The 13,789-nt window shown below is 46.5% G+C and overlaps 1 protein-coding gene across 1 annotated transcript in view; it reads left to right on the forward strand.

The window, feature by feature from the left end:
* The window catches only part of csnk1g2b (casein kinase 1, gamma 2b), a 43,540-nt gene extending 30,004 nt beyond the window's left edge, over nt 1-13,536 (forward strand). Inside the window, exons 4-11 of the mRNA XM_061237963.1 lie at nt 713-861; nt 1,843-2,077; nt 3,265-3,350; nt 5,422-5,506; nt 6,145-6,293; nt 7,049-7,132; nt 11,499-11,605; nt 12,344-13,536. Of these exons, the coding sequence (XP_061093947.1) occupies nt 713-861; nt 1,843-2,077; nt 3,265-3,350; nt 5,422-5,506; nt 6,145-6,293; nt 7,049-7,132; nt 11,499-11,605; nt 12,344-12,398 (950 nt within the window). The 3' untranslated portion in view covers nt 12,399-13,536. The remainder of the gene's footprint in view (nt 1-712; nt 862-1,842; nt 2,078-3,264; nt 3,351-5,421; nt 5,507-6,144; nt 6,294-7,048; nt 7,133-11,498; nt 11,606-12,343) is intronic.
* Nucleotides 13,537-13,789: the final 253 nt, after the last annotated feature.

The following is a 13,789-nucleotide window of genomic DNA, read 5'->3' on the forward strand; positions in this document are numbered from 1 at the left end:
ACCCTAAATGCGGAGGCTGTAAGTGAGGTTGACTGAGTTTCCGTGAGTGGCGCAGAAGAGCCTGCGGGCAGTGCCACAGTTCACCGGGGGACACTGCTGCCTGTTCCTCTCACCTGGCTCAGGACGCTGCACAGAGTTTGGGCGGAGGGATACGGCGTGTCCTCATCACCTCGGCAATCTGCTCACGCCATCTGATCGCCAGCAGTTTCTTCATAAATCATCATAAATCTACCCTCGCAAATTATTTATCCTCGCCTGGCAAAGATGCCCTGAAAGCAAAAACTGCCAGTGTGCTCGTAACACAGTGGGAATGTTCACACGCGTATACCTTTGTCCAGTGCCTAGGACCGATGATCAGTTTTATGTGTGTCTTTTTATGATGTCTTTACTGAGCATGCGTTTGGATTTTATGCTTGTGTGATAATATCTGCCAGAAGGCCTGAAACTGGGGAAACTCTGGGATTTTGCAATTTGATGAAAAAACACCTTCAGCAAATATTTTACCCTGTCTTGAGAACAGTTTCTCCTAAATGAATGTAAATTTAATGTAAAGTAACAAAACCCATAAATCACATTTTGTTTTGTTTTTTAGGCGTCCCCCCGCCCGTATATACTCGCATTATTTGTACCTAAAGTGTGGCAGCTGCTGATTTCATGTTGTTTGACTGGATTAAACAGATTTGACACGCCTGTACATTGTGTGTCCTTGCAGAGGGCGTTCCTCAGGTGTACTACTTCGGGCCGTGCGGAAAGTACAACGCCATGGTCCTGGAGCTACTGGGGCCCAGCCTGGAAGACCTGTTTGACCTCTGTGACCGCACCTTCTCCCTCAAGACCGTCCTCATGATAGCCATACAGCTGGTGAGGGGCCGGGGAATGCCAGATTAATGTTTATTTTAGGGCCGGGCAATGAACCTTGTTAGCTAAACCAGAATGAATGCACGCAACTGTTTTGCAATGCCATCTTCAGTGGTGTTTTATAATTTTTCATCCAACGAATATTAAAACTTGCATGTTGCAACGGTAGAATGATGAATAACGAGGGGCATTTAAACATTTAAAGTATTTTTCTACAGTTTGTACATTTCCATTTACTTATCGGGTAATTTGTATTCGAAAACCAAATTCTGTCATACCATCAATAATTACAAAAATGTCTTGTATACGATATATTTTGGCCATATCTCTTGGCCCCATTTTTCTGTTTCTTATTACCTTGAAAAAAAAAAAAAAAATTCCAGATTTCCCTTATTAATGTCATTTTGAGACCATAAAGATCTGAGCCTGAGGCAGAGGGATCTTTGCTGCCGTTTTAGAATGAGAACGCTCAGCAGTGGAGCCAAGCCAGCTTGTGTCCCCAGAGACGGGAATTTGTATTCCTGGGTTCGTCAGGAGAAAAAATATATAGCACTGTCCTTGAAAAGTCAGGGAACATCACCCAAGTTTAAAAATATCCTGTACAGCGAGCTGAACCCATCCCTCTTTCTTGCTAACTTGCCAGCTTGGCTCCGGTGTGGTCGTGCAGTATCAGGGTTGCCGGTAATGCTGACTAATCTGATATCTCACCGTTCTGAGCAATCGTTCCCCCACCAAAATTTACCAGCCACCAGAGAGCGAAGACGTGTGCCCTCCCTACTGACATAAAACATTTACGGGTGTAATCGTGCCTCGTGATGTAGTTCCGCCTTGTAAAATGAGTCCTGTAGCTTCAGAAAACAGCGGCCCTGACTATTTTGGCAACAAAACAATTCCAGAAATCTCCGGCATGAATCCTTAAAATGACATTGAAAGGGCTTGTCGGGTATAAACTTGTTTTGAGTTCCTCTCCCTTCTGTTTCCCAGATAACACGGATGGAATACGTCCACACCAAAAGTTTGATATACCGAGACGTCAAGCCGGAGAACTTCTTGGTGGGTCGGCCGGGGAGCAAGAGGCAGCACACGATCCACATCATCGACTTCGGGCTGGCCAAAGAATACATCGACCCCGAGACCAAAAAACACATTCCCTACCGGGAGCACAAGAGCCTGACGGGCACCGCGCGATACATGAGCATCAACACACACCTGGGGAAAGGTGAGACTCGTGGGGACCTCAGTACATGAGCATCACACACACCTGGTAAATATGAGACATATGAGCATCACACACACCTGGGGAAAGGTGAGACTTGTAGGGACCTCAGTCCATGAGCATCACACACACCTGGGGAAAGGTGAGACTTATTGGGGACCGCAGTCCATGAGCATCAAACACACCTGGGGAAAGTGAGACTTGTAGGGACCTCAGTACATGAGCATCACACACACCTGGGGAAAGGTGTGTCTTATGGGGACCTCAGTACGTGTGCATCACACACACCTGGGGAAAGGTGAGACTCGTGGGGACCTCAGTACATGAGCATCACACACACCTGGGGAAAGGTGAGACTTATGGGGACCTCAGTACGTGTGCATCACACACACCTGGGGAAAGTGAGACTTGTAGGGACCTCAGTACATGAACATCACGCACACCTGGGGAAAGGTGAGACTTATGGGGACCTCAGTACGTGTGCATCACACACACCTGGGGAAAGGTGAGACTTGTGGGGACCTCAGTGCAACGGGCCATCATAAATGCTGTTTGGAGTCATAAACTTGTATTGACGATACAGCTTTGTGACCAGGGTTACAGTTCGCTTCCATTGTGATACACAGGCCATCTGTCTACACTGTTTATGACATTATTATATTTGAATGAATTTGCACTTTTTCTTTATATTATGGCCTGCTGACTACAGCAGTTTTAGGCTGCACTTTAGGACTGGCAGAACTCAAGTAGGCAGCAGACTTGGATTGTAGGGGAGATGTATTAAACATGAAGCTAAAGAGAGAACTGAGTCTCTTTATTTTTATAATTTTTTTAAATGTTTTTCCAATGTTCAGTAAGCCAGTGTTCTAGAACTCTGTTGCTTTCAATAGCCAGTAGCGATTGTTACATCAGCATGAGAATGTTCGGTTAATAACATTCTAATGACATTTGTGACCTCACACCTTAAAGGGTCAAATGCGAAAGAGGTTCCTGTTTCTTGTCCAATGGGGCAGGAAACGGAGGTATGTTAGGGTATGATGACACAGTGCAGTGGAATCTCTTTCACGCCCAGTCTTGATTGGTGTGCAGCGTGACTACGGTTGTGTGGAAACGCGCTTGTTGATTTTTCTGAGCAAACCATGAAAGCCGATCTGTGTGACCTCATGAGCCATCTGTCTGTCTTGTTGCAGAGCAAAGCAGAAGAGATGACCTGGAAGCTTTGGGTCACATGTTCATGTACTTCCTGCGGGGAAGCCTTCCGTGGCAGGGCCTAAAGGTAGGAAGTGACCTCATCCCTGGGCAGCCAATCCGCACGTCTCTCCACTTCCATCACAAATGGACCGATATAGCGCTCTCAAGATTCTTTTACAGACTGTGTTTTTGCAGGGGTGTGAAACTTCACTCCTCGAAGGCCTCAGTCTGCTGGTTTTCATTGTGTTTGCAAAAGTGATTCATTGAAGTCAGTGATTGGCTAAAGAGTCCACACACCTTGTTCTCAAGACATCAGTTGGCTGCTGAGTGAAAAGAAACTACAAATACCAGCAGACACCGTGGCCCTCCAGGACTGCGTGACTGTTAATATCAAGTGTACGCACTAATCAGATTGGAAAAATACATGTGTGTTTTTGGGCGGTTTCACCTCCTTAGAGTACACATTGAGGAGTACACCATTGGTGGATAAAATGTACAGAAAAAGTGCTTTTTTTGGTAGATGCTACATTGCATTCGGAGAAACCTCATCTGAAAGGACACTTGCTGCATTGTAGCATTGTGTCTCTAGGGCCAGAGTTGATAAAGGCTACACTGTGTGAACACATGGCACTTTGTTGCTTGTACTGATAAGTACTTGTTTAGCAGATGATAATATTAGCCTGGCTCTTGTCAGTTGTTACTCCCTACACAAACCCCTGTGTGGCCCTTTGAGGAGGAACCTTTTTGATTGTTGGCTGTTGTACACCTTAGTGCTCATTTCCGTGGTGCAGCCCCCCGTGTGCATTTGCTGATATTGTACATTTGCATATAGGCCTTTAGTGGGCAGTATAACCTAATGCAGAATTGATGTAGGCCTATAGAATAGGAGTAGAATATCAGTGCTAGATTAAAAAATAAATAAAAAAATATTAAATTTCAATGTATACAATAGACATTACTCCTTCAAAACTTCTTATCTGTAGTGTCCGACATCCTCCATCTGCAAATGTATTACATTACATTATTTAGCTGGTGCTTTTATCCAAAGTGGCTTACAGTTGAATAGACTAAACAGGAAGCAATCCCACCTGGGTCTATGCAGGGTTAAAGGGCCTTGCTCAGGGGCCCAACCGCTTTGCGGATCTTATTATGGCTTGACCCACCAACCTTGCGGGTCCCAGTCACGTTCCTTAACCACTACGCTACAGGCTGCCCCACTGCTATGCAACACTATCCACATGACATCACATATGACCATGTATGCGGAGCTGTCTACGTTAGACTGGCAGTATTCCCGCGTCGTCAGTATGTACTTTAACAGGATCATTTCTGGATTACATATAACCTAAGGAGGATTTACGAACCAAATGTAGCCAGGGCTAGGGAGGCAGGTGGGGGCCCTAGCTTTGCGAGCGGGATTTGGGATGAAGAGGTCTCTCGTCCACGTCTGACCTGGCGCCCTTTGGCGGAGCGTAATCCTGTTACCGGGCAGGTGACGTACTGTATCCCGTTACGGGGCAGCTGACGTACTGTCAAACGCCATCGCAGCGCCGGGTGCCTTTTATGGCCCGCCGGGAGATTATCAGGTGGTTCAAGTCGAGCTTTATTCCCCCGAGGGAAATACGCGGTGTGGACGGGGTCCATGAAAACTAACGGTCGTGATGGGAAGGGACGGAAGGCTAGAGAAGATTCCGCTCATACGCGCCGCCAACAACACCTGCAGGGTGTGATCCATACAGTGACCATCAGGAGAATTTGGTTGGCCACCTCTGCTTGTTTCAGTAAATGTTTGCTAGGTGACAAAAATGAATTCAATTAAAATAATTTTTTGAAGAGGAATTCTGTAATAACCAAATGGCAATATGCAATAAGGCAATATAGCAATATCTGTTAATAAACATCGCTAACATCTCCTCACTCCCTCCCCCTCTCCCGACTCCCTTTTTCTCTCTCCAACCCATTCTCTCCCTGTCCTTTCTGCTCGCATTCTCTCTCCCTCTTCATTTCTCTTCTCTCCTCCTCCCCCCTCTCTCCCCTCTCTCTGCCTCTCCCCTCCCCCCCTCTCTCTCTCTCCCCCTCTCTCTCTCCCCCTCTCCCCCCTCCTCTCTCTCTCTCTCCTCCCTCTCCCCCCCTCTCTCCCTCTCTCCTCATCGCAGGCGGACACACTTAAGGAACGGTATCAGAAAATAGGAGACACTAAACGAGCCACGCCCATCGAGGTGCTCTGTGAAAGCTTCCCAGGTCAGTACCGCCATTTCCCCCTCCCCCCTCCCCCCTCTCCCATGTCCTCCCACTTCAACCCTCATAAGGCACACCTCATTCGCCAGCTAGAGCAGGGCTGCCCAACCCTGTTCCTGGAGATCTACTCTCCTGTCAGTTTTTACTCCAACCCTATTCAATTCAATTTATTTTTGTATAGCGCTTTTCACAGAAGACTTTAGACATTTTACAGAGTAACACAGAACATAATTAAACAGATCAGCCCTAAGCATATGAGGTAAACAAGTACCCTAACAAGTAGATTTACAGGAATACGTTTGGGCAGGAGATTTACATGAATACGGTTGGGCAGTAGATTTACATGAATACGGTTGGGCAGTAGATTTACATGAATACGGTTGGGCAGTAGATTTACATGAATACGGTTGGGCAGTAGATTTACATAAATACGGTTGGGCAGTAGATTTACATAAATACGGTTGGGCAGTAGATTTACATGAATACGGCTGGGCAGCCTTGAGGTGTTCTCTCAGATTGAGCCAGAACATTTTGCACTAGCAATGTACCTTCTGTTGAAGCAGTTATATATTTTCTTCCCCTCACACTAAGAGGAAGTAATTTCCATTCTTTCTCTCTTCCTCACCTCCCCCCCTCTGCAGAGGAGATGGCCACTTACCTGCGTTACGTGAGGAGACTGGACTTCTTTGAGAAACCCGACTATGACTACTTGAGGAAACTCTTTACCGACCTCTTCGACAGAAACGGCTACGTCTTCGACTACGAGTACGACTGGGTCGGCAAGCCACTCGTGAGTCGCTTCCCCGGCCCGGATAAAGCAGCATTTGTCCTAAACTTAAATTTATAATTACATAATCTTCTTGGCATAATATAAAGGCCGGAACAGGCCATTAGGCACTGCAATGCTCGCCTTTTCCTACCACTAAAGTGTACCCAATTCTTTGTTTACCTAAAAGCTAGATATTATTTAGCGCCGTATCAAACCTTGTCTTGAAAACCCCCAGTTTCTGCCTCCACTATATGTCCTGGCAAGCTATTCCACACAGTGACCTCTCTGTGTGGGGGAAAAAATTATTCCTTAAAGAACATTTTGGCGGGAACGGTGATCGCAAAAAAACAGACTCGCCCAACATGAGTTTTAGGGAAACCAAGCTGGGCACAAACGTCGATGAATACAGGCAACTGTGTCTACTGTGTCTGCTGTGACACTGTTCTCAGCTGATTGGCTGATATTGGTCATAGTGATGTCAGTCTTCCAGGGCCAATGTCTTCCCCCTCCCACCTCCTAACCAATGAACAGGAAATAAGCAGTGATGTCACTTCACAGCTCCTGAGAACAAACCTCTAGAACTGCAATGACTGTGCTTTATTTTAATGCTGTGCAAAGCACACACCCCCACACGCACACGCACACACGCACACACACACACACACACGCGCACACGCTGAGTCATTGAGAGACTTGGAGAAGTTGTTACTTCTGTCCCTTGTGAATGCGGTATAGTTTCTCATTCTTGTAACTTCCCCTTTCTGCCACGCCCACAGCCAACCCCGATTGGCCCCATCCCCAGTGACACCCCCCTTCAGCCCAGCAGCAGAGACAAAGCACAACAGCAGACCAAAAACCAGGTGAGAAACTCCAACCCTCTCCCCCCCTCCCCCACCCACCTTGTCCCCCCATACCCACTGCACTGAAACAGCCGGGTTACCACGGCGCCAGCGCACGCACTCCTCATCTTCCCTGCCTCCAGGGTGTTGCCATGGCACCCGTCTCCGTTCCTTCCCCCGGGGGGGGGAGTCTGATCCCAGTCGGCTGCAGGAAGTCACTCAGCCGGCCCTTTCCATCCATTTCCTGTCTCATCTTTCATCCTCTTCCTGCACTGTTCGGTCTGATCGAGCTCTAAGGCTTCTTCTCCCTCCACTAACTGAGCTGTTCGGACACGTTCGGTCATAACGTCGTGCAGTTAACACGTTGAGAGGAGAGAGAAGGAGTTGAATATGTGATGAGTCTGAAGAAGGGGTGTCCAACTCAGACCTGGGTCAAATATGTAATTGGTTTGGATTTAAATACTTTTCTACACTTCACTCAGCTCGCCTGGTGCACTGGAACCCATCAGATCCTCTCAGCGCAAACCCGCTCCTCTTGGTTGGCTCGATTGCACCAGGCAAGATGAATCGAGCACAGAACAGAATTTGAATCCACAACAATTACTTATGCGACCCAGGTCTGCTTCAGTTGAAGTGAACCCTAAGTTCGATGGCTGTTAAGCAGTTTAGCCAACTGCGTTTTCGACCATGTACAGAGAATATTGGGACATTTCGGAAGGGTTTCCTCCGCGAGACGCTAGTCTGTGCCAAACGCCAGTTCCCGGCTCGCGTCACACATGCTGCTCATATCAGCGGCGGCGAATAACCCAAACCGTAATCTTCCCCGCACGTTCACGGGGCACCAGACCTCTTTAACCCCCCTGCCCCCTATTCGCATAGCGCTTGTGTTCTGCCAAGGCTAGCAGCTATCGCTTACAAATTGCAGCGAGTGTATGGCTTTTGCTGATAAGACGGGCTCCGTGTTAAATGAGGTGTTGTGTTGGTTCAGCAGCATCTACTGTAGACGCATGCGAGCTGTTTTCTGCGGGGGGGGAAGGGGAGGGATATCAAATTTGTGTCACAGAGATAATTCGCTCCGATCTTCGTCAGGACGGAACGGCTCATTACTGCTTATCGGCAGCCTGAGAGCACTGCTTATTAAACCTTTTCAATATCCGGAACCAAATTAGAAATACTTCTTAATATTGGGGCCCAAATTAGGAATACTTTTATCAATGTAGAGAGCCAAATTAAAAACGCTTCTTAATATTGGGACCCAAATTAGGAATACTTTTATTAATGTAGAGACCCAAATTAAAAACGCTTCTTAATATTGGGACCCAAATTAGGAATACTTTTATTAATGTAGAGAGCGAAATTAAAAACGCTTCTTAATATTGGGACCCAGATTAGGAATGACTTTTTAAATTTGAATGCTTTTCAGGGACCATCAAATTCCAGTTACCACCGTAGCCTATTGGGCTAGGCACAAATTTCCTGACAAATTGCCCACCCCATCCGCCATTTTGGTTCTCAATTCATAGTTTAAACATTGGTGTAGGGAGTATAAAGAGACCTGCTCACCCAGCATGAAATGAAGATGCTTTCGACAGTGGGCAGAGCTGCGCGGTCCATTCTGACGTGAGAACCTGAAAATGTTTTCATTTTGACCATCAGCAACAAATGCGACTCTGGAAAGCAGGTGAGCAGAGTCTGACTGTAGTAACGTGCTTTAATTGGTCAATTAACGCTGGGAAATGCTGAAAATTGCCGTGCGGCCCTCCAATACCAGGGCTGAGAGAGAGAGAGACCGTTTCTTCACAAATAAGGCCAATAAACATTTATGGAGTTGTAAAACAACAGAATGTAACGGGTGAAGAGGAAATGCCAGCAGTGTTTGTGCCACTTTATTTTAATAGCTTTCATTTTTTCCGCATGTTTTAGTCTGGTTCTTCCTCACTCCTCCTCCTCCTCCCCCCACGCTTCTGTTAGCTTAGTCTTATTAACATTCCAGCTTCTGCATGGAAGATGTCTTCTGTAATTTTTTTTGTTTGTTTGTTTTTCTTTCTTTATTCACACCCCCCCTCCCTCCCAAATTCCATCCTTCCGTTGGAAAAAAACCAAAAAAAAATCACCAACAAAAAAAACACCTTTACCACCCCCCCACACAACCTTCTTTCATAATTCCCTCCATCCTCCCCCCCCACCCCCCCTGCCAGTCGCCTGAACCCAAAGGAAGTGAGTCTCAGCCCACTCCAGTGACCAATAGGGAGCTCCTGGGGTCACATCTCACAGCCGATAGGCTGGGGGGGTCTGTCCAGGTACTGCTTGCGCACTGTTTAGCATGGCTGCTTCTCTCTCTCTCTCTCTCTCTCTCTCTCTCTCTCGTTCTCCCTCTTTCGCTCTCTCTCTCTCTCTCTCTCTCTCTCTCTCTCTCTCTCTCTCTCTCTCTGTCTCCCCCCTTCTCTCACACACTCAATTTCTGATTTTCTCTGGCTGTGTTCGAAGCCGCATACTAGCATACTACTCGTACTAAATTTCTGGCTGATTTTCATTGGAATGTTAGTACGAGTAGTATGCAGATTCAAACACAGCCTCAGTCTCTCTCACTCTCTTGCTCTCGCTCTCAACTTTTTCCTCTTTCTCTCTCCCGCTCACTCCTTTTCTCACTTTCCCTTAATACTCCCCCCTCACTCTCCTTTTCCCCCTTCTCTCTCTCTCTTACACACACACTCTCTCTCTCTCTCTCTCCCCCTCCCTCCCCCTCCCTCCCTCTCCCCTCCTCTCCTCTCTCTCTCTCTCTCCCCCCCTCTCCCCTCCTCTCACTCTCTGTCTCTCTCTCTCTCTCTCCCTCCCTCCCTCTCTCCCTCTCTCTCTCTCTCTCCCCTCCGCTCTCTCTCTCTCTCTCTCTCTCTCTCTCTCTCTCTCTCTCTCTCTCTCTCTCTCTCTGCATGACCTATCAGCTGCATGCCGCCCGCCCACACAGACTGCTCACACAGGCCTGACTGGCTGTACTACATGTGTAAAAGTGGAGGTGTTTACGCTTACCTTCTTTTATTATGTTTCCTTGTCCATTTAATTGATGCTTTTAACATTTGCAGTAGTGTTAATGTTATCATTTACTTAGACCTCCCCTCACACTTGAATTGTTTTTCCTCAGACTGATTTATTTTTTGAGGAAGGCGTGTGTATGTGTGTGCGTGTGTGAGGGCTGCTCTGTTTGAGTTGCCCTGCTCCTGTAGCTGCCTGTTCTCTGCGGGCCCTTAAGGGGGCGCCACCTCTTGCCCGCTCGTGTCCACGGGCGGACGGGGTTCCGCGCGGGGCTGTTAGCTGGTGGCAGAGGTCTAGGAGAACCCGCGCTTAGCCTGGGGTCCCCTGCTCAGTGCTCAACTCCGATAGTAACACAAAACATTGCACAATATTACAGATATTTTGCGAAGTGCAGTGATGGGTATATACTGCCGATCAAGCTGTTGTATTATAAGAGAGGCAGGGAGGAAGGATTCCTGCTCCAAGCTTATAGGCACGTAGTGCCATCTAGTGCTCAGTTTGGGAACTGCGCCCATGCAAAAACCAATAACAGTGATTAAACATTATTACCGCTGATTGGTCGGTCCTGGCGTTTGTTTTGCACAGATCATAGCCTCTGTGTGGGACATTGAGAAGTAAAGGGCTGACCTTTCTCTCTCAGGAGGGTTCATTCCATTCCCCAAAGAGTAGCCAGGAAGTGCTCATATTGTTTCTCTGTATTGCCAGTGTAGGTCGGCGATCTGCTCCTCAACGATTTGGTCGGGGTCCTTATTGTGTAGTGACGTATCGTGGCCTGTCGCGGTTTGATTGCTATAGACTAGTGATCAGGCAGTGATCAAAATCCAAAGAGATGCAGGTTAGGTTAATTGGAGAGTCAAAAAAATGTCCTGTGTAAAATTGACCGAGGCCGCTGGCTTCCGAACTGGAGCTGGTCCCCCGGCGCTGCACTATGGCTGCCCACTGCTCCTAACTAACTAGGATAGGTAAAATGCAGAGGGCATTGACAGTAAATGACAATAAAGTTTAATCTAATTTAATCTAATCTAATCTGAAAGTACATGTTACAAAACATGAAGCTGGCATGAAACATGACTGTTAGAGCGCAGTGCAAGTTTAATATTTAAACATAACCCTAACCTTTAAAGAAAATAATAAAATAAACACGACCAAACAGGACAACATTGTTTCCCAGCAGTTTGACTTTTAATCGGGCAACGGCAGGAACGGCTCTGAATACGTCACTCGAGAGTTTACAGCAATCAAAGTGCCGGGAGGACCCCGGGCGGACCTCTGGGCCGAGCCGGTCGCTGACCGGGGTCCGGACCGTGTGACACGGCGGTTCTGACAGGCCACGCCTCTGTTCTGCTGCCCCCTGCAGGTAATGAGCTCCACCAACGGAGAGCTGAACACGGACGACCCCACCGCTGGCCACTCCAACGCACCCATCACCGCCCCGGCTGAGGTGGAGGTGGCCGACGACACAAAGTAGGGGATGGATGGATAGAGTGATTGATTGATGGATGGATGGATGGATGGATAGAGTGATTGATGGATGGATGGATGGATGGATAGAGTGATTGATAGATAGATGGATGGATGGATGGATAGAGTGATTGATTGATAGATGGATGGATGGATGGATAGAGTGATTGATAGATAGATGGATGGATGGATGGATAGAGTGATTGATTGATAGATGGATGGATGGATGGATAGAGTGATTGATGGATAGATGGATGGATGGATGGATAGAGTGATCGATAGATAGATGGATGGATGGATGGATGGATAGAGTGATTGATGGATGGATGGCTGGATAGATAGAAATTATGTTTGTGACAATTCATATGTTCTTTTATTGGTGATCCTCGCCTGTTCTGCAGTTACTGAGTCTTGAAGGTGTTCTTTGCCTGTTTATCCACAGCTAACTGGGCCGTAACCTCCTAAGACCTGGCGTACACATGCGTGGACTCCACATTTTGGGCTGTACAACCATAATACTTCATTCTTAAGACCGAGAGTCCACATATGTGGACATAATTTTTCTCAAAAACTACATCATGTCAAAAGATGATGCTTAGTTTTTATACTTATCAGGTCCCAATAAGCCCAAATAGCAAAGAGAAATGAAAAATGCATACCAAAAAAGAGTGCGGGTCTTAGGAGGTTAAAGCAGACTGTTCTCTGCCTAAGTCTGTGTTTTTCCCTCTCTTCTCCATTTAGCTGCTGTTGCTTCTTCAAGAGGAGAAAGAGGAAAGCTCTTCAGCGGCACAAGTGAGGCCCTGTCAGAGAGAACTTGAAACTTTCTGCTGACTGTCAAGTTTTAAACGGGAGCTAACTCACGGACCGCCCATCCCCTCTCTCTCTGACTGCTTCGGGGCACCCCCCTCTGGCCACACGCAGGAAGGAACATTGTTGTCCCTCCCCCATCGGTCAAGTGGGTCGAGCAACAGACTGTGGTTTCTTTTTTTTTCTTTTCTTCTTCTTTTTTTTTTTTTTTTTTTAAAACAAAGAAAAATAAAGAAACAAGTACATACCTAAAATGGGGGATGCAGTAAAAAAAAATGACAAAAATAAATACAAAGAAGTAAAAGATAACTGTAAACAATGATACATGAAATACCCGTGACATGAACATTTAAAGAAAAAGAAAAAAAAATGACAAAAAAAAAAAGATACTGTTCGAAACAGTTGTTGTATCCTAGATTCCATACAGAGCATTAACCTGTACGGGAGCCAATGAGCTTGGGGACGAAGGCATGAACCGGTCGGGTGAGCGAAACGTGTTCCATAGAAGTAGTGCTTATTTGTGGGATCAAGGTCGGAGGTGAGAATGAACTATTGTTAACGGTAACCCAAGAATCAGTGAGAACAACAGGACACATTTCATCTGAACCAGAATCGGAAGATTTTTTTTTGTTATGTTACTTCATTGTTTTTTTTTTTCCTTTCGCCTCCCCCCCCCCCCCCCCTCCCCTCCATTTTGTAAATTCCCTTAAAGGTTTTAAGGTTGGTTGAGTCTCATTCATCTGAAACGAACTTTTACTTTCATGTTGTAGTGTTCAGGATTATTTTTATTTTTTTTCTGTCAGTATGGACTTTGTAGCACAGTCACTGTCCTCAGGTACTGTGGAAGATTGAGAGACACTCATTAATCTCTCTTTAAATTGCACTTTGGGAAAAACAGAAAAAAAAAAACCAGTGGAATTCTGGACTTGAAATTCACAAACAAAAAGAACTTAATAAAGACTGATCTAGGAAGATTGCTATATGAGGCTCATCTCTGTGCAAAGCCGAAATGTCCATTTAAAGGAAAAAAGAAAACTGTCTTTCAATTTTATTTCTCACGTCAGAATAATTTACCAGGAAATCATAGTTTGTGCCTTTCCAAGTAAAATGTTTAAAGCTCCACTAAATGTCCCGCAATGTACTTTTATCTGGACCATAGTGCAATGATGGTTGTGTGTGTGTGTGTGTGTGTGCGTGTGCGTGTGCGTGTGCGTGTGCGTGTGCGTGTGCGTGTGCGTGTGCGTGTGCGTGTGCGTGTGCGTGTGCGTGTGCGTGCACATATGTGTCAGTGTGTGCGTGTGTGTTTGCGCGTGCAGGTATGTGTCAGTGTGTGTGTGTGTGTCAGTGCATACAGGTCTTGAGGGTGTGCACTCGCACCTG

Source organism: Conger conger, chromosome 4 (genome assembly GCF_963514075.1).
Source record: "Conger conger chromosome 4, fConCon1.1, whole genome shotgun sequence".
NCBI lineage: Eukaryota > Metazoa > Chordata > Actinopteri > Anguilliformes > Congridae > Conger > Conger conger.